The sequence below is a fragment of the Pipistrellus kuhlii genome, unplaced genomic scaffold (genome assembly GCF_014108245.1).
Source record: "Pipistrellus kuhlii isolate mPipKuh1 unplaced genomic scaffold, mPipKuh1.p scaffold_m20_p_72, whole genome shotgun sequence".
NCBI lineage: Eukaryota > Metazoa > Chordata > Mammalia > Chiroptera > Vespertilionidae > Pipistrellus > Pipistrellus kuhlii.
This window is the reverse complement of record NW_023425576.1, coordinates 394,501-420,927: the sequence shown is the minus strand read 5'-3', so window position 1 is coordinate 420,927 and position 26,427 is coordinate 394,501. Positions and strand designations below refer to the sequence as shown.

Sequence of the window (26,427 nt, the reverse complement as noted above, 5' to 3'; positions counted from 1 at the left end):
CGGAATTGTCTTACCTTCCCTCGCCTCGTACACGTCAACTTGGAAATTCCGCTTTGCAAGAAAGCAGGCGTTTAACGATCCGACCTAGGAGTCAAAGCAGGTTTCTGTTTTCACACGTTCGTCTGGCTCCGCCAGAAAGAGGGGATTTTTGCTGTCGTGTGTGGCTGGGTTATCGCCCCCATTTACTGAGTCACTACTAGGAGGCACTGTGTGCAACCATAATGGGATCATTCGAGGTTAAACGCTATCATTTTAGAGACGGGTTGTTGGTTTGTTTTTACCTCTTATAGGGAGGTATAACTTCACACAAAGATCATAAAACCTGTATACAGTGTACAGAGGAATCCGAAAGCGAGCACACACAGAGCCATCATTCTGGTGAATAAGTGGGGCATTGTCTGGCGGGGCTCAGGGGTAGAGGGTGGACCTTCATTCCTGGTCAGGGCACACGCCTGGGTTGTGGGCTTTTGTAGTATGGAGGGCGGGGGGCATGCAGGAGGCAGCCGCTCAATAATTCTCTCTCCCTCTCCCTTCCTCTCTGAAATAAAATTTTAATATATTTTATTGATTTTTTTATTATTATTATTACAGAGAAGAAGGGAGAGGGATAGAGTTAGAAACATCGATGAGAGAGAGTCATCCACCAGCTGCCTCCTGCACACGCCCTACTGGGGATGTGCCCGCAACCAAGGTCCATGCCCTTGACCGGAATCGAACCTGGGACCCTTGAGTCCGCAGGACGACGCTCTATCCACTGAGCCACACCAGTTTCAGCAAAGCATATGTATTTTTAAAAAAGGAGAACATTGCTGCTCTCCTAAAAGCTGCCCCCACCTCCCCCTCAGTTATGATCCCAGCCTTTCACCAAAAGGTAAACATTATGCTGCTTTTTGTGACAACCCGTCCTTTCTTCTTTATTGTTTTCCTGCTTAGGTATGTATCTCTAGGCCTGTCGCGGGCAAATCACAGTTCGCAAGCCACATGCGGCTCTTTGGCCCCTTGAGTGTGGCTCTTCCACAAAATACCACGGCCTGGGAGAGTCTGTGTGGAAGAAGTGGCGTTAGAAGAAGTTTAAATTTGAAAAAATTGGCTCTCAAAAGAAATGTCAATGGTTGTCCTGTTGATATTTGGCTCTGTGGGCTCTGCCGACCACTGGTGTAGGCCATTTGGGTTGATTTTGCTTGCTTTTGAATCACATAATAAAAATCATGTGTTTATTTTTTTTTTCATCTTGCTTCTTTAACACAACATGCTTATGAGATTCATCCATTGCGCGGGCATGCTTTTTTTTTTTTTGGTTATTACTGTATGAGTCATCGTTGTATGACCTCTCACAGATGACTTAGCTGTTCTACTGTTGAGGGACATTCGAGCGCTTCCTGGTTGGGGACTATTATTAACACCTAGAGGCCCGATGCACGGAGATTCCTGCGAGAATAGGCTTTCCTTCCCCTGGCTGCCGGCACCGGCTTCCCTCCAGCACCCAGGCCCCCGGCTGCTTCGCTGGGGCCACCAATGCCACCCACACCCACCGGGGTGTGCTCTGAGCCACGCTTCGGTGCTGGGAGCAGGCCCCCACCCCCGTATGTGTCTGCTGATGTGGGGGCGTGCTCTGAGCTGCACTGGTGGTGACTGTTAAGACTTTGAGAAAATCATGACTGTAAAGGCATCCAGACAAATTTGCATATTACCTCTTTATAGATATAGATATAGATATAGATATAGATATAGATATAGATATAGATATAGATATAGATATAGATATGGATATGGATAGATATGGATATGGATATGGATATGGATATGGATATGGATATGGACATGGACATAGATATAGATAAAGATTAGATATAGTTATTATAGATATAGATTAGATATAGATGTAGATATAAATGAAGCTATAGCTGTAGATAGAGATGTAAATATAGATATTATAGATATAGATTAGATGTAGATGTAGATATAGATATAGATGTAGATGTAGTTGTATAGATATAGATATAGATATGGATGTAGATATGGATATGGAAATGGATATGGATATGGATATAGATAATAGATGCTACAAAGAACATTCTTCTACATAAATCCTAGTCCGAATGTGCATGGTTTTTCTTTAGCGTTTTATACTCAGAAGTGGAATCTCTGTCCAAAGGTGGATGTGCCTTCACCGTTATTATGCCATGTGGTTTCCCATTTTGTACTAATTTGTTTTCCAACTGGCAGCTTCTAAGAGTTCCTTTTTGCAGGGGCTTGATGTTCTCAGACTTTCAAGCATTCCCATTGGAGAGGCCTAGGGGAGGGGTGTGTTTTAATTTGTGCATGACTGATTAACTAGAGGGGGTGTGGTTTAATTTGTGCATGACTGATTAACTAATCCCGTGTTGATTGTCTGCTTGTAGCTCCTCCTTTGTCAGCTGCCTGTAAAGCCTCCTGCCTGTTCTCTATTGGGCTCTATGTATTTTATTTCCCTCCTATTGATCCTTGAGTTGTTTGTGTATTTGAGCATCAAGTCTTTGTCATTTTTATCATTTATATATTTTAAGATATTTTTATTGATTTTAGAGAGAAAGGGAGAGAGAGAGAGAAACATCAATGATGAGAGAGAATCATGGACCGGCTGCCTCCTGCACGCCCCCTACTGGGGATCGAGCCTGCAACCTGGGCCTGTGCCCTTCACCGGAATCAAACCCGGGACCCTTCAGTCCACAGGCTGATGCTCTATCCACTGAGCCAAACCGACTAGGGCTCTTTGTCATTTTTTAATGTCGCCAATATCTTCTTCTGTGGCTTGCTTTTGGTTTATTTATTTTTAATATGTTTTTTATTGATTTCAGAAAGAGGAAGGGAGAGGGAGAGACAGATAGAAACATCTCTGATGAGAGGGAATCATGGATCAGCTACCCTCTGCATGCCTTCCACTGGGGATCGAGCCCAGAACCTGGGCATGCACCCTTGACCTAAATCAAACCCGGGACCCTCCAGTCCGCAGGCAGACGCTCTCTCCACTGAGCCACACCAGCCAGGGCTGTGGCTTTCTTTTTAAACTCTAGTAAATGATAAGGATGGCAAGCTCTTTAGTTCAGTGTAATATGTTACATTATTGTTGGTGCATGTGGCATCTTCTACAGAAGCCTTCCCCTACTCTAAGATTTTGAAGATTTTTTTGTCCGTCGCCTTCACAACCCTTTATAGTAATGGTTCTCAACCTTTCTAAGGCCGCGACCCTTTAGTACAGCTCCTCATGTAATGGTGACCCCCAACCATAACATTATTTTCATGGCTACTTCATCACTGCCATTTTGCTCCTGTGAATGAATTATAATGTGAATATCTGTGTTTTCCAATGGTCTTAGGCTCTACAACAGCGGTTCTCAACTTGTGGGTCGTTAAGATTCATTAACAGGCCAAAACCGGTTTGGCTCAGTGGATAGAGCGTCGGTCTGCGAACTGAAAGATCCCAGGTTCAATTCCAGTTAAGGGCATGTACCTTGGTTGCAGGCACATCCCCAGTAGGGGGTGTGCAAGAGGCAGCTGATCGATGATTCTCTCTCATTGATGTTTCTAGCTCTCCATCCCTCTCCCTTCCTCTCTGTAAAAAAATCAATAAAATATATATTTTTTAAAAGATTCATTAACAGGAGCACCTTTGCCAATCAAACAGCCTTTTGGAGTAATGGCGAAATCAGTCATTTGCACTAACTCCTCTGCCAACTGGAAAAGAAAACACAGAGAGATGAACTTGGCATTGGAAGCCATGCCTGGGGCCATCTGCTGTGTGCAGGGCAGCTGGAGAATGTCAACAGAATTGTTTTGGACTCATGAAACTCTTTCCAAAAGTTGGGACTTTTTTAAAACGCCGAGACACGGGACAAATTGTTAAAAATCGGGGCTGTCCCGCCAAAAGCGGGACGTCTGGTCACTTTATTCTAGGGACAACATGTGGGCTTCTGGACACCCACCTGACTTCCCGCTTAGGAGGACTCACTAAACCTCCAGGCTTTGGGTAAGGACCTCAATAGATACATCTCAGGAGGAGGGTACACTAGAAAGAAATCAATAATCAAAGATCAATGATCAAAGGGACTAAAACCAATTTAGGAAAGCCTTCTCTAGTCCTGACCTGATGATATTCATCTGGGCTTGCTGGTAAACCGAGCAGCCTAGGAGAGGCAAACTGTGTTCTGAAACACTCCCATCTACAGACAAGTGAGGTCCCCGTAAGCCTCACATTTCCTTAAAAATTTGCATAAGTATGATATTATTCCTCATCCGATGATATGTTTGCTTTTGATTGATTTTGAGAGGGAGAGGAAGGGAGAACGAGAGAAAGAGAAACTTCAATGTGAGAGAGAAATAACGATCGTTTGCCTTCCATATGTATCCTCACTGGGGATTGAACTTGCAACTGAGGTATGTACCTTGACCAGGAATCAAACCCGCAGCTCTCTGTGTACATACAGGACAGGACTCTAACTAACTGAGCTACCGGGCTAGGGCCTTCATATGTATTTTAAAATATATTCTTAATAATTTCATACTGCATGATTCTCTTATAAAGACAACTAAAACTAATCCACGGTATATGCATATACATGATTTTAGAAATATATATATCAATAATCTGTGTATATGTGCTACACATAGAACTTTTAAATACATATATTCAAGGGAATGATAAACACAGGATTTAGGGAAATACTTTTAACAGGTGAGAGAGAAGCACAGAGGCGGATATAAGACTGTCAATATTGTAATTCTCACGTTGAGTTCAAAGATTATAGCTTCTGATTATCAACAAACAAGCAAAAAGGTAAATAAAATGTCTTCTCCAAGATGAGTCAAAATAATGTGCCCTGAAATAAAGATTATGATAACTCCAGTTTTGGGTAACTGAGGTTCAAATAAAACTAAAAGAAAAGAAAAAAAGGGTAGATGTTACAGGCGTCCCACGAGAAGGATTTGTAATAGGGTTGATAGAGTGCATTTTACACTCTAGTTTTATTTCCTCTGCTCACTTTCTATAAAAACGTGCTTAATCAGGAACAAAGGTCAGTATTTTTTTTTTTAGTTGTTACACTGGAAAATAAACAAACCAAAACCCAACAACAGGACTGAAACTATAAGATATGAAGATATAAATGGAAAGGAAAATGTGTGTACCCCACTCGGCACCCACCACAAACTCTCGCTGAGAGCACAGCTGGTCCCTGAGAATAAATAGGGAAGCAGGTGTTGAAAGACTTGAAGGCTTGGGAAAGAGGTTAGCCTCTGAGGAGATTCCTCGGTTACTTAATTATGGATTTACCCAGTTTCCTATTCTTCCATTTTTCTCCCACTTTCTTTTTCCATCTCTCCCTACTTTCTGCTTTACAGGTCCCGTGTTTTGACCCCACCCTGCCCTGATATCAAGGCCTAAGTTACCAATCAGAACCACGTGAGCCCTAACCAGTGTGACTCAGTGGATAGAGCATCAGCCTGCGGGCTGAAGGGTCCCAGGTTCCATTCCGGTCAAGGGCATGTACCTTGGCTGCAGGCACATCCCCAGTGTGGGGTGTGCAGGAGGCAGCTGGTCCATGTTTCTAACTCTCTAGTCCTCTCCCTTCCTCTCTGTAAAAAAATCAATAAGATAATATATATTTTTAAGAAGTTTGGAAACTGTTTTTTTTTTTTTTAAATGAAATGATGAGGTATGTTCTCTTGGTGCTCAGCTGCTTGCTTTGATATAAGAGGATTTGCTAAATCCTGCTGATTCCCACGGAACCTCTCCCACAATGGGTGGATGCCCAACCACTGAGCCATTTGGTCATGTGGGCAATGATCATGAAGAAACCGTAGCTTTAAGTTTATAAATGTTGACCCTAAAGGGAAGGGGAATGGAGATTATTTCAATTTTATGCACTTTATACCTCTTTGTTGTAATGCATTTGAAGTCAACCTGATAACGTCATGTCAAACATGTGTCAGCTTGTCAGCTACTTTGGACTTAAGGAAGCACATAAAACTCTCCCTTAGAACCTGTCTGAGTTGGTCACCACATGACTTTTGAAAAGCTGGGTTCTACCTCCTACTCATGGAATTATAGTCTGGCCTCAAGAATGTGATCTTTGTGCCCTAACCAGTGTGGCTCAGTGGATAGAGCATCAGCCTGCAGACTAAAAGGCCCCAGGTTTGATTCCGGTCAAGGGCATGTACCTTGGTTGCGGGCACATCCCCGGTAGGGGGTATGTAGGAGGCAGCTGATGGATGTTTCTCTCTCATCCATGTTTCTAACTCTTTAAAATATATATATATTTTACAGAGAGGAAGAGAGAGGGATAGAGATTTTTTACAGAGAGGAAGAGAGAGGGATAGAGAGTTAGAAACATCGATGCATGCCATCACATCCCCCCCCCCCCAACCTGAGGATTGAGCCCCCATCCCTGGCATGTGCCCTGACCAAGAATCGAACTGGTGACCTCTTGGTTCCTGGGTTGATGTTCAACCACTGAGCGACACTGGCCGGACTGCTTCCATGCCTTTTGTAGTGCTCTCAGGGACATTATTTCACCACTGAATCCCCAGGATCTAAAGCAATGCTGGCACATAGCAGGCACTCAATGAGATTTTGTTTAATACATGGATTCTCGTTTTGTGCAAAACTTTGATAGGAAAGGCTTGAACCAAAGCCCTGTATGAAGAAATGACAACATACACCTGTTACATGCATGGACCAACACTGCATGTAATAGTGTTCCTTAGCCTTTTGAAATGTAGAGCCAGCTCAGGGAAGGCAGGGGGACGGTGGGGGTCTGGGAGAGAGATCAACCAAAGGACTTATATGCTTGCATATAAGCCTAATCAATGGACACAGACAACAGGGGTGTGTGGGCATGGATGGGAGGTGGGGGTAATAGGGGAATAAGGATACATAGGTAATACCTTAATCAATAAAAAATAATAATAATTAAAAAATAGAAGAAACAAAAAGAAATTTAGAGCCAGCAATGTTAGAGGGACTGTCCTAGTATTTTGGGTGAAAGACAATAAGGAAGGCGGAACTAAAGACTAACATTAGCATATACCATAGAGTCACACGTGTGCATCTGGGACCGACTCAGCCCTCGATAGGTTTCCATTGAGCTAACAGATAAATGAATGAATATCTGTGAGCTAACTGCCTGCCCATGGTTAGCCCAAAGGTGAAAAGAAAATTGTTAAATTTTAACTAATGGGGATATTCTGTTGAGAGGTGGAGGGTGGGAGGCGGGGAGGGGGAATGGATTTTGCTTGAGGCAGTCCCACGTTGAACAGAACTGGCTCTGGATGGTGAAGATGGACACAGAGACCCCTCCTACGTCTGGCTACAGGTGGGGGATGTCCCCTCCAAGCCACCCCTCCTGCTCAGGGAGGGGTGAGCCCTCCAGTGTAGAGGGCTCCATTAGATCAGCCAAGTAGTCAGGGCACCGAACAAGTATCAATCCCAACAACTCAGTGAACTAGCAGACGCCCAACATGATAATTCTGCACTAGCTGCATACTCCTTGACCCTTCCGCTTATGAGACAGTATATTAACCAGAGCGAGGCAAATGTTTTCATTGAAATATATTTACAGTAATATAACATATATACACGGAGCAGCCAGATGATGATGATGACCTCTGAACACATCATCATCTGGCCACTCTGTGTCTGTCCTATAGAATAAAAGGCTCATAGGCAAATGGTCCCCTCGGCCAGGAGTTCGACCGGCAGGCAGGCTGGCCCACCACCCATGTCCCCTCCCCCTGGCCAGGCTGCCCGGACCCCACCCATGCACGAATTCAAGCACCAGGCCTCTAATATATAAGAAATACACTGAGTGGCCAAATTATTTTTTAAATGAGTATATATATATATATATATATATATATATATTAATATATTTTTTAAATGAGTAAACCTGAGCATAAATCAATTCAATTATCTTCATTTTCTCTGTGTGTGTATGTGTGTGTGTGTGTGTGTGTGTGTGTGTTTTACACTAAAACAAAATGACAAGGAAAAACAGCCACCTTTGCATTTAATGGAAATAAAAGACCTCCCCCTAGGAGAACCCACGTTCGCACTAACCCCACCTTCAAGATCCATGTATGCACACATCAGAAAAGTCCCCGGGAGCAAAGGAACCGTTTGTACAAGTGATTAAGAAGCGTCCTTCCCAGTCAGGACCGTCCGAGGGACACCACCCCCAGGAGTGAGCCAGGAACAGATGCCTACCAGACCACCGCCGATGACAGCCACCCTTTTCGGCCGTGTGCCCCAGGAGTCCATGGCTGCTGCCAGTGCTGTCCACGGGTCACTGATCCCCAGGACACCCAGCCTCCTCCTGTCTTTATAGGGCCCGGAGCCCAGCCACAGTGTTTGAGCAGGCCTGGGAGGTAACATTTAACCCCTTCGTGGCCCCAAGCACAGCCAACTCTGCCTTGAGGAAAAGAAAAGATTAAAAAAAAAACCTACATGATTTGAAAACCCAGCCCAGCAGAGACACGCCCTGTCTGAAGGGCAGACACGTGTGAGCCACGTCTTAGGGCTTTTCTTCTTCTTTTTCCTACCGCATGCATTTTCTGACTTCCTCAGTTGCGTTTTCCATTCATAATTAATCATGAATGAGACTCCCCTCGGCTGAAGTCCCCAGGCATCTTCAACTTCTCCGAGAGAGCGAGATGGCAGGATTCCGTCACCCAGTCAGGAATTGTTTTTGGACTTGGAGAGCCACCCACATTTCAGGAATTTCAGCTGAAGGCTCCTCCCAGCGTGTCTTGAACAAGACTCTACCTGGGGAAATGTTTGCCTGCTCTTGCTATCGCCCAGCAAGGTTTTCAACTGTGTACGTGACTGTCAATGCCAGGAGCCACATGCTGACCAGCCCAGCTCAGGGGAGGCCTGCGTGGCAGTCTTGCAAACCCAGAGACCTAAAATGACCACCAAATCCACCACCCCCTCGCTGGTCCTCAGCACAGAAGCCTCCGATGGGCTGTCTACCCAGGTGTCCCCTCTGCTGTTCTCAGGGCCCCACTTCCTCCCACGGCACCCTGTTTTCTACAGGGCGGGATGTGCGCTGTTGTTCTGATGCTGCAGGACATTAAACACTTGTCTGGCTTTCAAAAAAAATAAATAAATAAATAAAAATAAAATGACCACCAAAGATGGTTTGAAAATTAAATATTTAAATACAAGCAGGTTCTAGTGGGTAGTCATGTCCCAGGCTGATTTTCTCCCAGACAAAGATCAACTTAGATCTTCTTTCCTGAGCCCATCTGCCTTTTTTGCCCCTAAGATAACATATCTGAGAGATGTCTGGGTAACTTGTAACCTCCCTTTTTCTGGAGCCCCTGGGGCACAACCAGATGTGCTGGGCGCCAGGACAGATGCCTCAGATTCCTTCGTTATCATGTTAATTGTTCCCGCACGCACCTGAGTACACGCCCATCATTTTACTTTTGATCCAGTTCCAGGGGTTTCCCACCGCTTCGCTTTCTCCCGCCTCCTTACTCCGTCACCAATGGATTTCATGGAACCCACCTATGTCCCTCCTTTGATTTCAGTGTATAAATAGGAATATAACCTGCTATTCTTCGGAGCATTATCTCAATCCATTGAGGTTCTGCTTCCCGGTATAAGTCCACAGTTTGGCTCAAATAAATTCACTAAAATTCTTTACAAGTTTCAATGTTGTTGTTGTTTTCTCAATATTTGGGTTTTTTGTTGTTGTTGTTGTTGTTAACAGTGACCATCCTATCTTTTCTTTTCTTTTTTTCTTTTTTTAATTTTTTGCATCGAATGCTAGAAACTTTAGAATCTAATTTGGGCATTATCCCTAGACGTGATGATTCATAATATGCTGCTTGTAACCTCATTCCTGGCTTGATATCATATTACCTCTCCACTCCTTTGCCTTCTTTCATCTTATCTTACATATACATATTTAACACTTCCTGGTGTTAAATAAAGTAAGAACGTAAAAGGTGACGGGAGAATCCAGAACGGCCCTCCCCGCCTGGTTAAGAGCTAGAGTTGAATATCGTTCAATAGTGGCCCCTAGTGGCTGAGTAGAGAGCTGTTAGGAGATTTTCTATTGGGTATTTTATTGATTAATTCACAAGGTATATCATAAAATTCAAAGACACGAAAGGGTACACAATGAAGATTCATTCTTTTTTCTTTTTTTTAATATATTTTATTGATTTTTTTTACAGAGAGGAAGAGAGAGAGAAAGAGTTAGAAACATCCATCAGCTGCCGCCTGCACATTCCCCACTGGGGATGTGCCTGCAACCAAGGCACATGCCCTTGACTGGAATCGAACCTGGGACCCTTGAGTCCGCAGGCCGACGCTCTATCCACTGAGCCACACCAGTCAGGGCTGAAGAGTCTTTCTTAAAACCCTGTCCTTGGGCCATCTGTTTTTCTATTTTGGTGTTGGTTACTCTAGTCTTCTATAAGCATCTCTCTCTCTCTCTCTCTCTCTCTCTCTCTCTCTCTCTCTCTCTCTCTCCCTCGACACAGGGAATTTCTTTGCATTCTTTGTTAACAAAGCCCCTTTCGCCTGTTTATTCCCAACTTGCTTTTCTTTTTTTAATATATTTTATTGATTTTTTACAGAGAGGAAGAGAGAGGGATAGAGAGTTAGAAACATGGATGAGAGAGAATCATCGATCAGCTGCCTCTTACACACCTCCTACTGGGGATGTGCCTGCAACCAAGGTACATGCCCTTGACCAGAATCGAACCTGGGACCCACACCGGTGAGGGCCAGGTGAGTATTTTAAAAGTCAACAGGATTATACTTTAGAGTCTGCTTTGCTTTCCAGGAGACACTGCATACTTCCACTTCTCTCTACATGGATTTATTAATGTAACACGTCAGTGCTAGTGTCGGAGGCGAATGAGCACAGTATTGGCTAGGTAGTGTCTGTCATTCTCATTCTGCTGACATGGCAGTGTGTGGTCTCACTGTGCTCCATGAACTCATTGCTCAATCAATGTCTGCTCATCGCACCAGGCCCTTCCTGCTGGCAGCTCTCTGCCTGCAAAGTCTCCTTTCTCTGCTCTCCTCTCTCTGTTAGAAGATTTTATGTTGGGTATTTCTTTAATTCATTTTAACATATTTGAATTTACCCAGTTATTATATTTAAAAAAGAAAAAAAAAAGATGGCGAGGGCCCAGGTGGGATAGAACTAGATCAAAACTGATGACTTTAGGATATATTTCAAAAATAAAAATATAATAAATAAAAAATAAATTAAAACGCCATTGAATCTGAGTTTTATTCTTTATATATGTTGCAAATATATCACAGGCTTGTAACGATATATGTCTTATTCATATATGTGTTGCCTTTTTGTTTTCTTAGTGGTGTCTTTACATGAAAAGATAGTCTTAATTTTTTTAAAATGTATTTTATTGAGTTTTTACAGGGAGGAAGAGAGAGGGATAGAGAGTTAAAAACTTGCAAGAGGCAGCAGATCAATGATTCTCTGTTCAGGTCTCAAACACAACATTCTCAGTCTGATCCCTCTATCAAAAAAGTGCTCTCTGCCCAGCTGGCGTGGCTCAGTGGCTGCCAATCAAACTATGAACCAGGAGTTCACGGCTGGATACCCAGGTCAGGGCACTTGCTGGGTTTGCTGGCTTGACCCTCAGTAGGGGGCGTGCAGCAGGCAGCCAATCAGCGGTTTTCTTTCATCACTGATGTTTCTCTCTCTCTCTCTCTCCCGCTCCTTTCCTTTCTGAAATCAATTAAAAAAATTTTTAAAAAGCCGTTCTGATAAAAGGCTATTAAAAAAAAGATGCTATCCCATCCTTCTCTAAATAGGTTTCTGTTTATTTCTTTTTATTGCGTTTACCATTACATGAAATTTACTATCGTTATGAAACCTGGTTTATTTACTTGCTTATTTGAAGAACAAATAAACATTAGGGGACCCTAATGTGAAGGGGAGAAAAGTAGAAGGACACCCAATATAATTTTGAGGTAGAAGTCAGGCTTTGATGGAGAATCAGGCACAGTGTATGCAGGGCATAGTGTATGGGGCAGCATTCAGGAATCAAAGACCCCCTCCCCCTGGGGTTCTAGCTTAAGTAACTGGTGGTACCACATACTGCATGTGACATAATGGTGTGGAGGTGGTAATTGAGGTTTATTCTTTGGGATATATTAAGTTTGAGATATGAGTTTTGAGTTAGGTAATTAAAATATAGCCCTCACCAATTTGGCTCAGTGGATAGAGCGTCGGCCTGCGGACTGAAGGTCCCAGGTTCAATTCCGATCAAGGGCATGTAGGAGGCAGCTGATCGATGTTTCTCTCTCATCCATGTTTCTAACTCTCTATCCCACTCCCTTCCTCTCTGTAAAAAATCAATAAAATATATATTTTAAAATATATAAATAAAATATAAATATTCAATATACAGTTGGATATATGAATTTGGAACATGGTGGAGAAGACAGGGCTGAAAATATAAGTTTGAGGTCATCAACATAGAAATGGTATTGAAATGGTGAGTGGCTTTAGCTGGTTTGCTCAGTGGATAGAGCATCAGCCTGCGGACTGAAAGGTCCCAGGTTTGATTCCGGTCAAAGGCACATGCCCAGGTTGTGGGCTCGATCCCCAGTGAGGGGCATGCAAGAGGCAGCAGCAGATCCATGATTCTCTCTCATCGCTGATGTTTCTATCTCTCCCTCTCCCTTCCTCTCTGAAATGAGATTTAGAAGAGAGAGAGGAGAGAGAAAACCATTGCCTTTTTCCTGTGGCCTCCATGGCAGGACATCAAGTCCCACAGCTTGATCAGAAAGCAGAGTAAAACAGACACACGGACAAACCACCCCACCCCCCAAAAAACAACAACAAGAAGAAAAGCAATGTCAATACTGTCACCAGGCAAAGTTCAAGGCAGAAAAGCCCCACTCGCCTCTGCGCAAAACACAAACGTTATTACACAGAGGTGAAAGGTTACATCTGCGAACAAAGACATCTCGTCGCAACCGTTGGTTGAAAAGCATTTCCATTACATGTTCGCCACTAAGCAATGATTATTAAAAATGATTAATGAAGACAATTTAGGACCTATTTAATTAACGAACTATTTCATTAACATGTCACAAAACAGACAACCTTCTCTTGGAGAACGAAGGCAGGAAGCTTTTATTGAAAAAGCTGAGGATATTTTTCGATTGTTTTTTAGAGAGAGTAGGAGGAAAGGGTGGGGGAGAGAGAGAGAGAGAGAGAGAAACATCAATGTGAGAGAGACACATGGATTGGTTGCCTCCCACATGTGTCTTGAATGTGGGAGAGGGGCTGTGGATAGAGACAGAGTATGCACCAGAAGTACATGCCCTTGACCCAAATCGAACCCAGAACCTTCCGTCTGTGAGTGCACACTCTATCCACTGAGCCAAACCAGCTAGGGCAGGCAGAAAGCGTTCCAACATTTCTACATGGAAGATATAATCTGGAAATAAAAATAAATAAAAATAAAAATAAACTTCTAATACAAAGAACATGTGATAAGCAATTTCATGATTTTTTAAAAAAATGAGTCAATAGCCCTAATCGGCTTGACTCAGTGGATAAAGCATTAGCCTGCCCACTTAAGTGTCCCAGGTTCGATTCCAGCCAAGGGCACACGCCCGGGTTGTAGGCTCAATCCCTAATGGGGGGGCGTGCAGGAGGCAGCAGCTGATCAATGATTCTCATCATTGATGTTTCTATCTCTCTCTCTCCTTTTCCCTTCCTCTCTGAAATCAATAAATATTTTTTAAAAATTCAATAAACATTTCTTTTCAGGATATTCCGCCAACCAAGCACTAACTCACTAGCTAAGGCTCTCGCTTGCAGCAACAGCCACACAAAGCAAGCCCACCTGAACTCGCTTTCCCATGATCCCCTTCGAACTTATTTCCCATGAACCCGAGGGCTTTTCCCCCCTATTTGCCCGACCAGGCAGGTAGGCCCGCCTTCTTTCCCTTTCCTGGCCATTCAGGGTCAGCCCCGCCCCCACGCGGCCCGTTTCCGGCGGCCGCCGATTGGCTTAGGGGGCGGAGCCCGGTGGGCGGGCCGCGGAGTGGCAGGCGGCGCGGGGGCGTGGCCACGGCCGCTCAGAGGCTGTACCCGGGCTCCCAGGCACCATGTACCGCGCACTCCGGCTCCTCGCGCGCTCGCGGCGCCTCGTGCGGGTCCCCGCCTCGGCCTCCACCCCGGCTCCGGGCCTCGGCGCCGCCGCCCCCGTCCCGTTCCGGCCCCCGGGCGCCGCTCGAATGGTGAGCGCGGGCTCCCGGGCCCCGGCCTCCCCGCCCGCCGTGACCTTCAGCCCTCGGGCCGGCGTCCGGGCGCCCGCGGCGGGTGGGGAGGATTCCCCGGGGGACCCCGCGGAGGCCGGGACCGGGGAGGGGGGACGGGCTCCTCTGCTCCGGGCGAGGACAGAGCTCCACCCCGGCGATCGCTGGGGCCGGGGGGCAGCTCCCGGCCCCTCTGTGCTCCCCACGGGCGGGCTGGGCCTCTGCGTTTGGGGGTGTCCCGCGTCGGCCGCTTCCGGCGGATGCAAAGTCTCCCCTAACCCCCCCAGCGGATGCAAAGTCTCCCCTAACCCCCCCCCCCCAGACCGGGATGCTGCCCTCGGGACGGAGCCGGGACGGAGCCGGGTGGAAGGAGGGTGCGGACCGGGCAGCACCCTGTCCCTGCCCGTCTCTGGGGCCTGGCTGGCCGGACACCGGCCGAATGCAGAGCTGAAATGGCCTGGCTTCACCCCACTGCGTTTTTGGGGAGCCCGGAAGCCCGTTAGAGGGGACGTGGAGAGGACCTCACTGGAGCTGGATCCGTACTTTTTTCCTTTTTTTTTTTTCTTTAATATATTTTATTGATTTTTTTTGCAGAGAGGGATAGAGAGTTAGAAACATCGACGAGAGAGAAACATCCGTCAGCTGCCTCCTGCACACCTCCTACTGGGGATGTGCCCGCAACCAAGGTCCATGCCCTTGGCCGGAATCGAACCCCGGACCCTTCAGTCTGCAGGCCGACGCTCTATCCACTGAGCCACACCGGTTTCGGCTGGATCCGTACTTTTTATTCAGCGAGATGACTGGGGGACGGAAGGGCTCCGGGTTCAAGGGTCGGGACGCTGCTGATGTGCACAAAGCCTCCGTCCTGCGGGCTTCCCCACGCGTGACAGACACCTAGACACCTGATCGCCTTAGCGGAAGGCCGGGCAGGCAAGGCTCGTTTGGAGGAGGAGGTGCCGTTCTGCGGGGTGCACGGGCTGTCCCGTCCTGTGTGCAGCCAGAGCTGCGATTGCAAACCACGCTCTGCTCCCCAAGGTTGGGGTGCACTTGGGGCAGGTTCGCTTGGTGCCTCCAAGCTGTGGTGCCCTGACCGGTGTGGCTCAGTGGATAGAGCGTCGGCCTGCGGACTCAAGGGTCCCAGGTTCGATTCCGGTCAAGGGCATGGACCTTGGTTGCAGACACATCCCCAGTAGGGGGTGTGCAGGAGGCAGCTGATTGATGTTTCTCTCCCATCGATGTTTCTAACTCAATCCCTCTCCCTTCCTCTCTGTAGAAAATCAATAAAATATATTTTTTAAAAAAATTGCACCTGTGACCCTGCTTGGACATTTTCTGCACCCCAAAGGACAAAATCCGGAGTGTGTTGTGTCCCTGGAACTCCTGGTCTAATGGTTTTTTAAGTGCCTGCATGTGCGTGGGGGGGAGGAGGGGGAAAGAGTCCCATATTGTGCTCCAAGGCTGGCTGCCCTAGCTTTATATTCCCAAAGGGTCTCTTCCTTCTAAAAGGTTAGGAACTGAGGCCAGGGTTAAGGTACCAGTCTTAGACCGTTTTCTAAAGTTTCTAGTAAAATAAGCTTTCCCCCGAAGAACGTGGAATTGGCCAAAGCTTGACCGATACCAGGCTTGCTTCTGAATTGGAAGAGATTGTTTTTACCCCGATATCTTTCTTTGTAGTTATCATCTGTGGAGGGTGTGAATGCTGTAATATCTTTAACATCCTATGTAATGAAGAGCTAATATGATCATTAGACCGTTCAGCGGACTGACCTTCCAGATCCACCAGTGGGCGGGCCCTCGAGGCATCAGGGCTGTGAGGGCCGAGCCCCCCCCTTGCACGAATTTCATGCACCTGGCCTCTAGTCGATAATAATATGCGTGACAACTGTTTCTCAGGGAAAGGGCGGGGAGGGAAGTAGAGGGAGAGTCAGAATTGGGATGTTTAGTCTCTATGGTACTGATGACAGCTTCCTTTCCCTTCCAGCTGATGTGATGCTATTGGTTTTGAGACGCGATTTTATGTTCAAACCGTAACAGTGTCTTCTCCCTCTCTTCAGGCTAGCCAGAACTCCTTCCGGGTAGAATATGACACTTTTGGTGAACTCAAGGTCCCCAACGATAAGTATTATGGCGCCCAGACGGTGCGGTCGACAATGAACTTCAAGATCGGAGGAGTGACGGAGCGCATGCCAGTAAGTGGGCTCCGGGAAATAATTGGCTTACAGTTAGAATGCAATCATTAGAGATCGCGTGGAATACAGTGTTTCTTCCATTAAAGCGTCAGAGAACTTATCAAATACTATTATTGGACTTTCATTTGATACAACCGAAGTGATTTATTTGTCTTTTCATTTCCACTGAGGTTACTCGGAGTTTTACTAGGGTTTTATAATTTTTAAACATTTTTAATTTCAATGCTTAAGTTTAATTGATTTAAAAGGGACTGAGTTTTCTATAATATTATATTTTCTGTGTCTCTTGGGGTCAGTTTCCAGAAAAGTCTACCCAAATGCCTAAAAACATTTTTTGCCGTGTCTGACAGCTAATGGATAATATATATGTATTTGTTCATAGCCACGTGAACGATTTAACGATTAGACATTTTCTGTCATGTTTCATTAAAGCTAAGATGACATCAGTTAGAAGATGTGCCGATACATATCACTAAGAAAAGGGGTGTCAGTTAAAGTTGTGACATTGATTATGAGGTGTACCTCGACTTCAGACATGTTAAAGTGTGGGAAGAATTGATTACATGTGTTACATATCCGACTGAGCCCAACTGGAGTGTGAGCAATAGTCACTTCAGGGGTGCAGGATGGTCTAGCATCGTGGTCGGCAAACCTTGGCTCGAGAGCCACATGTGGCTCTTTGGCCCCTTGAGTGTGGCTCTTCCACAAAACACCACGGCCTGGGCCAGTCTGTGTGGAAGAAGTGGCGTTAGAAGAAGTTTAAGTTTGAAAAATTCGGCTCTCCAAAGAAATGTCCATCGTTGTGCTGTTGATATTCGGCTCTGTGGATGAATGAGTTTGCCGACCACTGGTCTAGTAACTTAGCAGTAACCAGGTTTCACCCGCTGAGATAATGTTTAACAGTTACCTTTAAACATACTTTTATTTCTCAGTACTCTTAGCTTCCATGCGTTAGTTCATTCCTAAGCCTTCAAGACTGGATCTTGACAGGTTCCTACAACTTGACAATAGGCAGCTGAATCTTCCGGAAGAAATCTTTGCTATGGCCACCAGCAGCCAGCTTGGTGAGGGACATAGACACGGGCTCAGATGACATGTGTGGGTGATACGGGGCAGGCACTGATCCTAAAACATCCTCAGATAGTCAGCTCTTGGGATGAAAGAGGTCAGCCTTCCAGTTCCCCTCCTGGGATGAAGGAGGTGGGTCCTGACCTGTGTGGATAGGAGTAAGCAGGGTCGTGTTTTGATTGGCTGGGATTGGATTTCTCAGCTGCGAACAATGGGCACTGGGGTATCCATTTTTCCACTCTTAACCTTCATCCGGATCCATTTCCTGAGCTTCATTAACGATGAAGCAGACTGTGTGTGCCTGAGCCGAGCGGTGTGGTTAAGCCTGACCCTTTGCACCTGAGGTCCGAAGGAGAACAATTTAAAGTGATGATGGGAGCGCATTAAGAATAATGAGCACCTTCTCCCCTCGGCAGTGATGCATTTCACATTTCCCTTTTAATAGCAGGCGGCAGCACGCTCTGGTGACCTTTCCTCCTGCGTGAGGCCACACACCGCGTCAGTCATTGATCGGCAGTCACGTGTGACTCTGGCCATGGGTTAACGGTTAACCCACCGCCCTCCTGTAGAAATGTAATCTCCCATTTGTCTTCCTCTTCACAGCTTTTATTCTCTAATCCTATGTGCCATTTGCCTCCATTTCGTTTGGCTAAAACACTTCCCATGTTTTACTTTATTTTTTGAAAATTCAAAATAAATATATTCTGTTTCTGCTCCCTTTTCTGTTCGCCCTGGGTTTGTTCTCCTCGGCCTGGGTTTAATGTGCCTTACTCCTTACTTTGTCGTTGTTTTTGTCCCCCCCCCCCCCCCCCATTCATTTCCCTGGGGATGGTGAGTTGTGGGAATTCTTTGTATATTTTAGATATTAACCCCTTATAATGAGGTGATTTGAAAGTATTTCCATTCAGTGGTTTGTCTTTTTATTTTGTCGATGGTTTACTTTTCCTGTGAGGAAGCTCTTTAGTTTGTTGTATTTCCACTTGTTTCTTTTTGCTTTTGGAGGCAGTTCCAAAAAAATCATCTCCAAGACTGATGTCAAGGCATTTACTGCCTGTATTTTCATTGATAACTTGGATGGTTTCAGGTTTTACACTCAAATCTGAATCCATTTTGAGTCCATTTTTGTGCAGGAGGCTGTCCAGTTTTCCTAGGACCATTTTGCTATCTTTATTTTATTTGTCCTTTTCTTTTAAGAGAAAGAAAGGAAAAGATAGATTGGGATCCAGTGAGGGAAAATCATGATGGTTGCTGGCGATATGATTGAGCACCATTTGTTTTTTTTCATATCCAATATAATAAAAGCCTGATATGCTAAGTGTCCGACCATTCGACAAGTTGCTATGACATGAATTGACCACCAGGGGGCAGACGTTCTGACAAGTAGGTTACCTTGCTATTGGGGTCCAGCTGATCAGGACTGGGCGAGATGGGATGGACAAGCCCTGGAGCCCTCCCGTGTCCCTCCCTGGCCTTGATTGCGCACCATTGGGGTCCCTCTGCCTGGCCTGCACCCTCGCAATCTGGGGACCCCTCGGGGGATATCGGAGAGTTGTTTTGGCCCAATCCCCGTAGGCCAAGCCGAGGGACCCCAACCGTGCATGAATCCATGCATCAGGCCTCTAGTATGAAATAAAGCACATATATTACAGTGTATTATAAAAAATAGGATGAATGGTACATTGCATGTGTGTGATATTGTGCGTTTTTATGTACAGCTCTTGCACCTGCACAAAATAATAACCTTAAATTTTCACACTAAACTAAAGTCGCAAATTTGAGATGTTTTTCCTGTTAATTTTAGATCCCAGTTATTAAAGCTTTTGGCATCCTGAAGCGAGCAGCTGCGGAAGTAAACCAGGATTATGGTCTCGATCCAAAGATTGCTAGTGCAATAATGAAGGCGGCAGACGAGGTAAAAACACTTTGAAGAGATACTGTTTAAATGTATATATTTTCTTTTTCTTTTTTTTAATTTTTTTTTCATTTTTTTATTAAGGTATTCGTTGCTTTTCCATATTTTATTTCTTATATATACACACAACCCATTAAAAGACTTGTCATTTGGTAATCCGTGTGGAGAAAGTAATTTCCCTCCCCCCCCTCCCCGTGAGCATCCTCCTGTGACCTGTGTCCCCAGGTGGCCGAGGGGAAGCTGAACGACCACTTCCCCCTCGTGGTGTGGCAGACTGGCTCGGGGACCCAGACGAACATGAACGTGAACGAGGTCATCAGCAACCGGGCCATCGAGATGCTGGGGGGCGAGCTGGGCAGCAAGAAGCCCGTGCACCCCAACGACCACGTCAACAAGAGCCAGGTCAGCGCCGCGCGTCTCCGCGCTGGGGCGGGGAGGGTTCCCAGGACGGGCCTCACCGAGCAGGCCTCACCGAGCAGGCGCCGGCTTCTGGACTCAGAGGCGCACCTGCTCATAGTCTTTTCTTTTAAACAAAAGCCAAGTTTATTTGTTAATTCCTTGCATTTGAGGTACTCCTCAAGGGCATCCTTTGCCTGAGACTGTTTTCCATAGTCCTTTAAACAAGTCATAAGGGATTTTCATTTTATTTTATTTTATTTTTTAAAATATATTTTATTGATTTTTTTACAGAGAGGAAGAGAGAGGGATAGAGAGTTAGAAACATTGATGAGAGAGAAACATCCATCAGCTGCCTCCTGCATGCCCCCCTCTGGGGATGTGCCCACAACCAAGGTACATGCCCTTGACCGGAATCGAACCTGGGACCTTTCAGTCCGCAGGCAGACGCTCTATCCACTGAGCCAAACCCGTCTTGGCAAAGGGATTTTCATTTTAATAACACTTAGAAATTCCAGCAAGCCGTCTATACGTTATAGTAAAGCTTTACAATTATCCTGCGTCTTACGAAAATTGTTTATTAAAACTCCTCATAGCCATTTTCAGGGTCCTTAATGACTTCAGTGTCTTTTTTATTTTTATTTTTATATATATATTTTTTATTGACTTTTTACAGAGAGGAAGGAAGAGGGATAGAAAGTTAGAAACATCGATCAGCTGCCTCTTGCATACCCACTACTGGGGTGTGCCTGCAACCCAGGTACATGCCCTTGACCGGAATCGAACCCGGGACCCTTGAGTCCGCAGGCCGACGCTCTATCCACTGAGCCACACCGGTTTCAGTGACTTCAGTGTCTTTAAGGCTCACCACATGGCTTTCCTATGGCCAGCTTTCTCTAAGTTTCTGCAGAGCACATTCAGGTAAGCAGACTTATCGGCTGGCTTGCGCTATATTCTTTAAGAGAAGAATTCTGAGATGTTCTTTCTTCTTTCAGGAATCTCAGGTCTAATGTCTTCAACGTCATAAAATCACTGTTAGGGAAAAGATCATTTAGAAGCTGAATTTAGTATATATGCCCGTTTTTATTATTTTGGTTTCTATTTTAAACTCTTATTTAGAAATACTTTAAATTTATAAACATTGCCAAGATGCTTCAAAGAGTTTCTGTACACCCTCTCGCCAGCTTCCCTGAATCTTAAACATTTTTTAGTAAACCCGCTACATTTACCACTCCAGAGAGTTAATGTTGCTCTCTGCAGACTGCATTAGGATTTCTCTAGTTTCGGCTGATGTCCTTTTTGCCCTAGCTGGTGTGGCTCAGTGGATAGAGCGTCGGCCTGTGGACTCAAGGGTCCCAGGTTCGATTCCGGTCAGGGGCATGCACCTTGGTTGCAGGCACATCCCCAGTAGGGAGTGTGTAGGAGGCAGCTGGTCGATGTTTCTCTCTCATCGATGTTCCTAACTCTCTCCCTCTCCCTTCCTCTCTGTAAAAACCAATAAAATATTAAAAAATGTAAGTTTAAAAACATAGTCATCCAGTGAGGCTTTAACGGAGCCGTCGCAGTCCGGCCCTGGGGCCTCTCCCTGACCGTCGGCTGTGCTCGGACCGCCCCGCAGAGCTCCAACGACACCTTCCCCACGGCCATGCACATCGCCGCCGCCCTGGACGTGCACCAGGTGCTGCTGCCCGGGCTGCAGAAGCTGCACGACGCGCTGGAGGCCAAGTCCAAGGACTTCGCGCAGATCATCAAGATCGGGCGCACCCACACCCAGGACGCCGTCCCGCTCACGCTTGGGCAGGTAGAGGGGCGGCGTGGGTTCGGCTCGCGGTGGGGGTCGGGGCCAGCGGCCAGCGGTCGCTCACCACGTGACCCTGGTGTCCAAGGCAGGCCTGCAGCAGGGCAGTGACAGGTGGTTCTGCTTTCATCCGTCAGCAGTGTTTTCTCCATTTCCTTTTTTAACAAAGATCTTTTTTGTTGAAAGTATTACGTGTCCCCCTTTCCCCTATTTATATTTCGTGCAGTTAGAGTAACCTTGAAGTCACTAAGACAGCGGTCAGCAAACTCATGAGTCAGCAGAGCCAAATATCAACAGGACAGAGATGGACATGTCTCTGGAGAGCCACATTTTTTTAAACGTAAACTTCTTCTAACGCCACTTCTTCAACATAGACTCTCCCAGGCCGTGGTGTTCTGTGGAAGAGCCACCCTCAAAGGGGCCCGAGAGCCGCATGTGGCTCGCGAGCCGCGGTTTGCCGCCAGGAAGCCATGTGTGCTCACCGTGCCTCCTCCTCTCCAGGAGTTCAGCGGGTACGTGCAGCAGCTGAAGTACGCGATGGCGAGGGTGCAGGCCGCCATGCCCAGGATCTACGAGCTGGCCGCCGGGGGCACCGCCGTGGGCACGGGTCTCAACACGAGGATCGGCTTCGCGGAGAAGGTGGCGGCGAAGGTGGCGGCGCTCACAGGTCAGGGGGGCGCGAGTCCTCGGTCCCCTCCGCAGCCCGGTCTGTGCGCTCGCCGGGCGCTCCAGGGCCAGTGCCCTCTCTCTGTTGTCTTCATTCAAACCAGTCCGCGCTCCGGGTTTCCTGACCCAACACGGCCCTGGCTCTGCTCTAGGGTGCCGTCGGCCACACTGTCCCTGGCCTTTCTGGGCTGATGGCCTGGAAGATGCTCTCCCCAGAGGAGGGGACGGGGGGTAGCATGTCACATTGCTCCGTGCCTGGGCGTGGACAGACCAGACTGGGGCTGGCTGCTCTGCATTCAGGAACATCCAGCTCCTCTACTCCCCCGTCGGCTGCGCCCGTCATCGGCTCCGCTGGTGGGCACAGCGCTGGGTGGGGCACCAGGCGCTGTAGGCAGAGCCCAGTCTGCCACGATCCTTCCCCTCCGTCGTCACGGTCAGTGTCCGGCGGCTGAGCCCTGCAGGTCCCCCGCCGACCCCATGGCCTGTCGCCCCCCCAGGCCTGCCCTTCGTCACGGCCCCCAACAAGTTCGAGGCCCTGGCCGCCCACGACGCGCTGGTGGAGCTGAGCGGCGCCATGAACACCACGGCCTGCAGCCTGATGAAGATCGCCAACGACATCCGCTTCCTGGGCTCGGGGCCGCGCTCCGGCCTTGGCGAGCTGATCCTGCCCGAGAACGAGCCGGGCAGCAGCATCATGCCAGGTGCGCCCGCCGCGCGGCCGGGAGGGCCGGGCCCGCTGTTCCACGCCCGCTCTCCGGCCACTGAGCGGTCCGTGTGGCCCCGCCTGCCTTCCTGTGGTGGGAAGGGATGTCGGGGCCGTAGTGTGTGTCTCACTGTGTTTAGAGAAGCTACGTCGCCTTCTGGGTTTGGTCATTGGGCGTGACCGCCATCGTCACGGTGCTGGGAGCCACGCGTGTCTGACCGGAGCCCCGTGTTTCTCTCGAAGGCAAGGTGAACCCGACGCAGTGCGAGGCCATGACCATGGTGGCCGCCCAGGTCATGGGCAACCACGTCGCGGTGACCGTCGGGGGCAGCAACGGCCACTTCGAACTGAACGTTTTCAAGCCGATGATGGTACGTGAGCTCTACGTTGAGTCTCAGCTGGTGCTGACTGAGGGCTCACTGTCCCGGTTTTGGTCTCGTGAAGGCTGTCAGGTCTCACAGTAGGCAGCTGGGGATCGGATCAGCAGCTGGAAGTCAGGTATATGTCACCATTGGAGGGTTCAGGTAGGTGGCTTTTAGCTCAAGGCAGTGGTTCTCGGCCTTCCTAACGCCATGCCCCTTTAATCCAGCTCCTCATGCTGTGGTGACCCCAACCATAACATTATTTCCGTTGCTACTTTGTCACTGTAATGTTGCTACTGTTATGAGTCCTAATGTAAATATCTGTGTTTTCCGATGGTCTTAGGCTCTACAGCAGCGACCCACAGGTTGAGAACCCCTGGCAGGGTCGCCTAAGACCATCAGAAAAGTTATGTCTGCTCATCTCTGTTTTTCTTTTAAGCAAAATCCCTTTTGTCTCTAGTAGAAAATAAGTCAAGAACACCAACATCTGCTCTGTCATTCTCATTCTCACCAAGTGACCGAATCGTGAAGTTCTGTGCCTTCTCCTCGAGTCCATTGTTGAGAGCGTAGTTTTCAGACCCTGGGGTTTTAGACAAAGGAAGTGACGTGGATACGTACCCTATTGCATGCTGGGAGGTTACCAAAAAGAAAGAAAATGCTAAAGCAGACAGATTGACACCATATGTTTCTGTGTGTTGTGTGAAAGGTTATTTGAAAGTGACTGGAATATTGGTTTTGTTAACCATGAAAACACGTGTGATTGCTAAGAGCTGGGCCCCCTGCCTTGCCTGATTTCCTCGCACACGTGCTGAACTCTGACCTCTGCGTCTCTGCTCCCCTCCACAGGGTCTCCAGCTCTTCAACTGGCATCCATTCCCCTTCCCTTTGCCCTACCTTTTCACCCCGTGTTTCACAACAAACGCAAATAACCGCAGGCTGGCCGGCATTGTGGCTATTTGCATGTGTTATTTATTCATTCCTCTTTCAGATCGCTGTGCCCTCACATGTGTCTGTCTTTCCTGTTTGTTGTCCTGGGGGTGGTGCCTGGAAGGTCGTAGGGGCGCTGTGTGTGTGTGTGTGTGTGTAATTCTGTGTTCTCTGACGGATCAGCGGACGATGCCATGCTGTGGACATGTGCACACAGTCAGCCTCTCCTCCCGCAGATTAAGAACGTGCTGCACTCGGCCCGGCTGCTGGGGGACGCGGCCGTGTCCTTCACCGAGAACTGCGTGGTGGGCATCCAGGCCAACCAGGACCGCATCGCCAAGCTGATGAGCGAGTCCCTGATGCTGGTGACGGCGCTGAACCCTCACATCGGTAAGGGCCGGGGAGCAGAAGGCCGTTTTGAGTTCAACATTCAAGAGCTAAAACCATTTGCAATGCTTACAGATGGCAGTTTCCTTTCGGACGTTGTTTAAGTCAGATCTCCTAGAATATCTGCAATTGCGTCATAAGACACTCTGTCTGACTTATGGTGTCATCGTCTTTCAAACACCCGATCGGTTATTCTTCATTTTATTTGAGAATGGGGTCAGTTTCAAAGTAGAAGTGAAACTGCTTTCTGTGTCCCTGGAGCCCGGTGTTTTAGGCCAGTGGTCGGCAAACCGCGGCTCTTTGGCCCCTGGAGTGTGGCTCTTCCGCAAAATACCACGGCCTGGGCGAGTCTGTGTTGAAGAAGTGGCGTTAGAAGAAGTCTAAGTTTAAAAAATGTGGCTCTCCCAAGAAATTTCGTTTCTTGTACTGTTGGTATTTGGCTCTGTGGACCCATGAGTTTGCTGACCACTGCTCTAGGTGCTGGGAAGGAGCTTATCCACCAGGTGGCGCTGGCGACCAGCAAAGGGAGTGAATCCGTTTTCTGCCTTCTCCCCTGCTGGCCTGGCCGTAGTTTTGTTCAGTTAATAAGGGGAAGTCACCAGTGAGAAGGAACAAGGTTATTCGTTGCTCTGTTTTGTCTAGAACCACAGCTTTCATGCTACAAGCCTCTTCTAGAATTGGGAATACTTCATTACATAGATACAGGCTGTAGACTCGGGTGCAGGCTCAGCACAGGGATCCCCAGCCAGCCCCCTGCGGGCCCCGTGGGTTCCGGGGCTGCTGGTCACATGCTGATGCCTCAGCCTCCGTCCACCTCCCCTGCTGCTCGGAGAGGGACATAGTCTTTGTTTCTGTCAGACCGGGTTCAGCTGTCTGGCATGTATGCTCACTGCTCGCAAACGCCCTTCTAGAATCCTGACCGCCCAGGGCTGGTTTGATACCTTGGCGTCGCATCGAGCTTTCATTTCACCCTTAGAGAGCCAGGGCCCATCTGCCCGCCCAGGGGCTGGGGGCCCAATCAGATTGCCATCCTTCGGTGCACTGTACGCCCCGCAGTGCCTGGCTGGTCTCCCTCCCCCACCCCCCAACAGTGCCTGGCTGGTCCCCACAGCGCCTTTTGCTCCAGAAAGCCCCTCACTCCTTCTCTGTCGCCTCTGCTTCTCCTCAGGATACGACAAGGCAGCGAAGATCGCAAAGACGGCACACAAAAACGGGTCCACCCTGAAGGCCACCGCCGTTGAACTTGGCTACCTCACAGCCGAGCAGTTCGACGAGTGGGTGAAGCCCAAGGACATGCTAGGCCCCAAGTGACCCGAGAGAACTGCTAAAGTAACACCTGCCACATCGTAAACACGGCCCAGCCTCCCGTGGTTTTAAACACGTGGCTAAGTGTGGCCGGAAACTGCTATTCAACTGGACTGCAGCAGAGCAGTTGGGACCGTTTAAAAAATGTCCATGGTGAATTTAAAAAGCGAATAAAATAACCCTATAAAATCAGAAAGAAAAGAGACTCTTTTATGTGAATTTACGTTGAATCTGATTTTGTATTTTCACTTCCTATGTTTTATAAAAGGAGTCTTTCACCCGAGCATGATTGTGTGTCTCAGTCACCGAGAAGCACATTTGTGGGAAATAATTGGGGTAACGGAGGGTCCGAACCCCGGGGGAAACTGTGTCTTAACAAGAAAAACGCGGTTGGTGAATGTTGAGGTTTTTCTGA

At 47.6% G+C, this 26,427-nt stretch overlaps 2 protein-coding genes and 1 non-coding gene across 3 annotated transcripts in view; 1 reads left to right on the top strand and 2 right to left on the bottom strand.

Annotated features, from left to right (window-relative positions):
- KMO (kynurenine 3-monooxygenase) overlaps window positions 1-8,326 on the bottom strand; it is a 31,034-nt gene extending 22,708 nt beyond the window's left edge. Inside the window, exons 1-2 of the mRNA XM_036422765.2 lie at window positions 8,240-8,326; window positions 15-84 (exon numbers count right to left, since the gene is read on the bottom strand). Of these exons, the coding sequence (XP_036278658.1) occupies window positions 15-84; window positions 8,240-8,293 (124 nt within the window). The 5' untranslated portion in view covers window positions 8,294-8,326. The remainder of the gene's footprint in view (window positions 1-14; window positions 85-8,239) is intronic.
- A 5,784-nt stretch (window positions 8,327-14,110) lies between these two features.
- Window positions 14,111-26,062, top strand: FH (fumarate hydratase). The gene is made up of 10 exons (XM_036422763.2): window positions 14,111-14,281; window positions 16,354-16,488; window positions 19,358-19,468; window positions 19,694-19,870; window positions 21,483-21,665; window positions 22,164-22,329; window positions 22,826-23,029; window positions 23,275-23,402; window positions 24,557-24,710; window positions 25,876-26,062. Exons 1-10 carry the CDS (start codon window positions 14,150-14,152, stop codon window positions 26,016-26,018), a joined length of 1,533 nt encoding a protein of 510 aa, XP_036278656.1. The 5' UTR covers window positions 14,111-14,149; the 3' UTR covers window positions 26,019-26,062.
- LOC118710321 lies at window positions 20,686-20,809 on the bottom strand. The gene has a single exon (XR_004985379.1). It is a non-coding gene; the product is annotated as a small nucleolar RNA SNORA33 (small nucleolar RNA).
- Window positions 26,063-26,427: the final 365 nt, after the last annotated feature.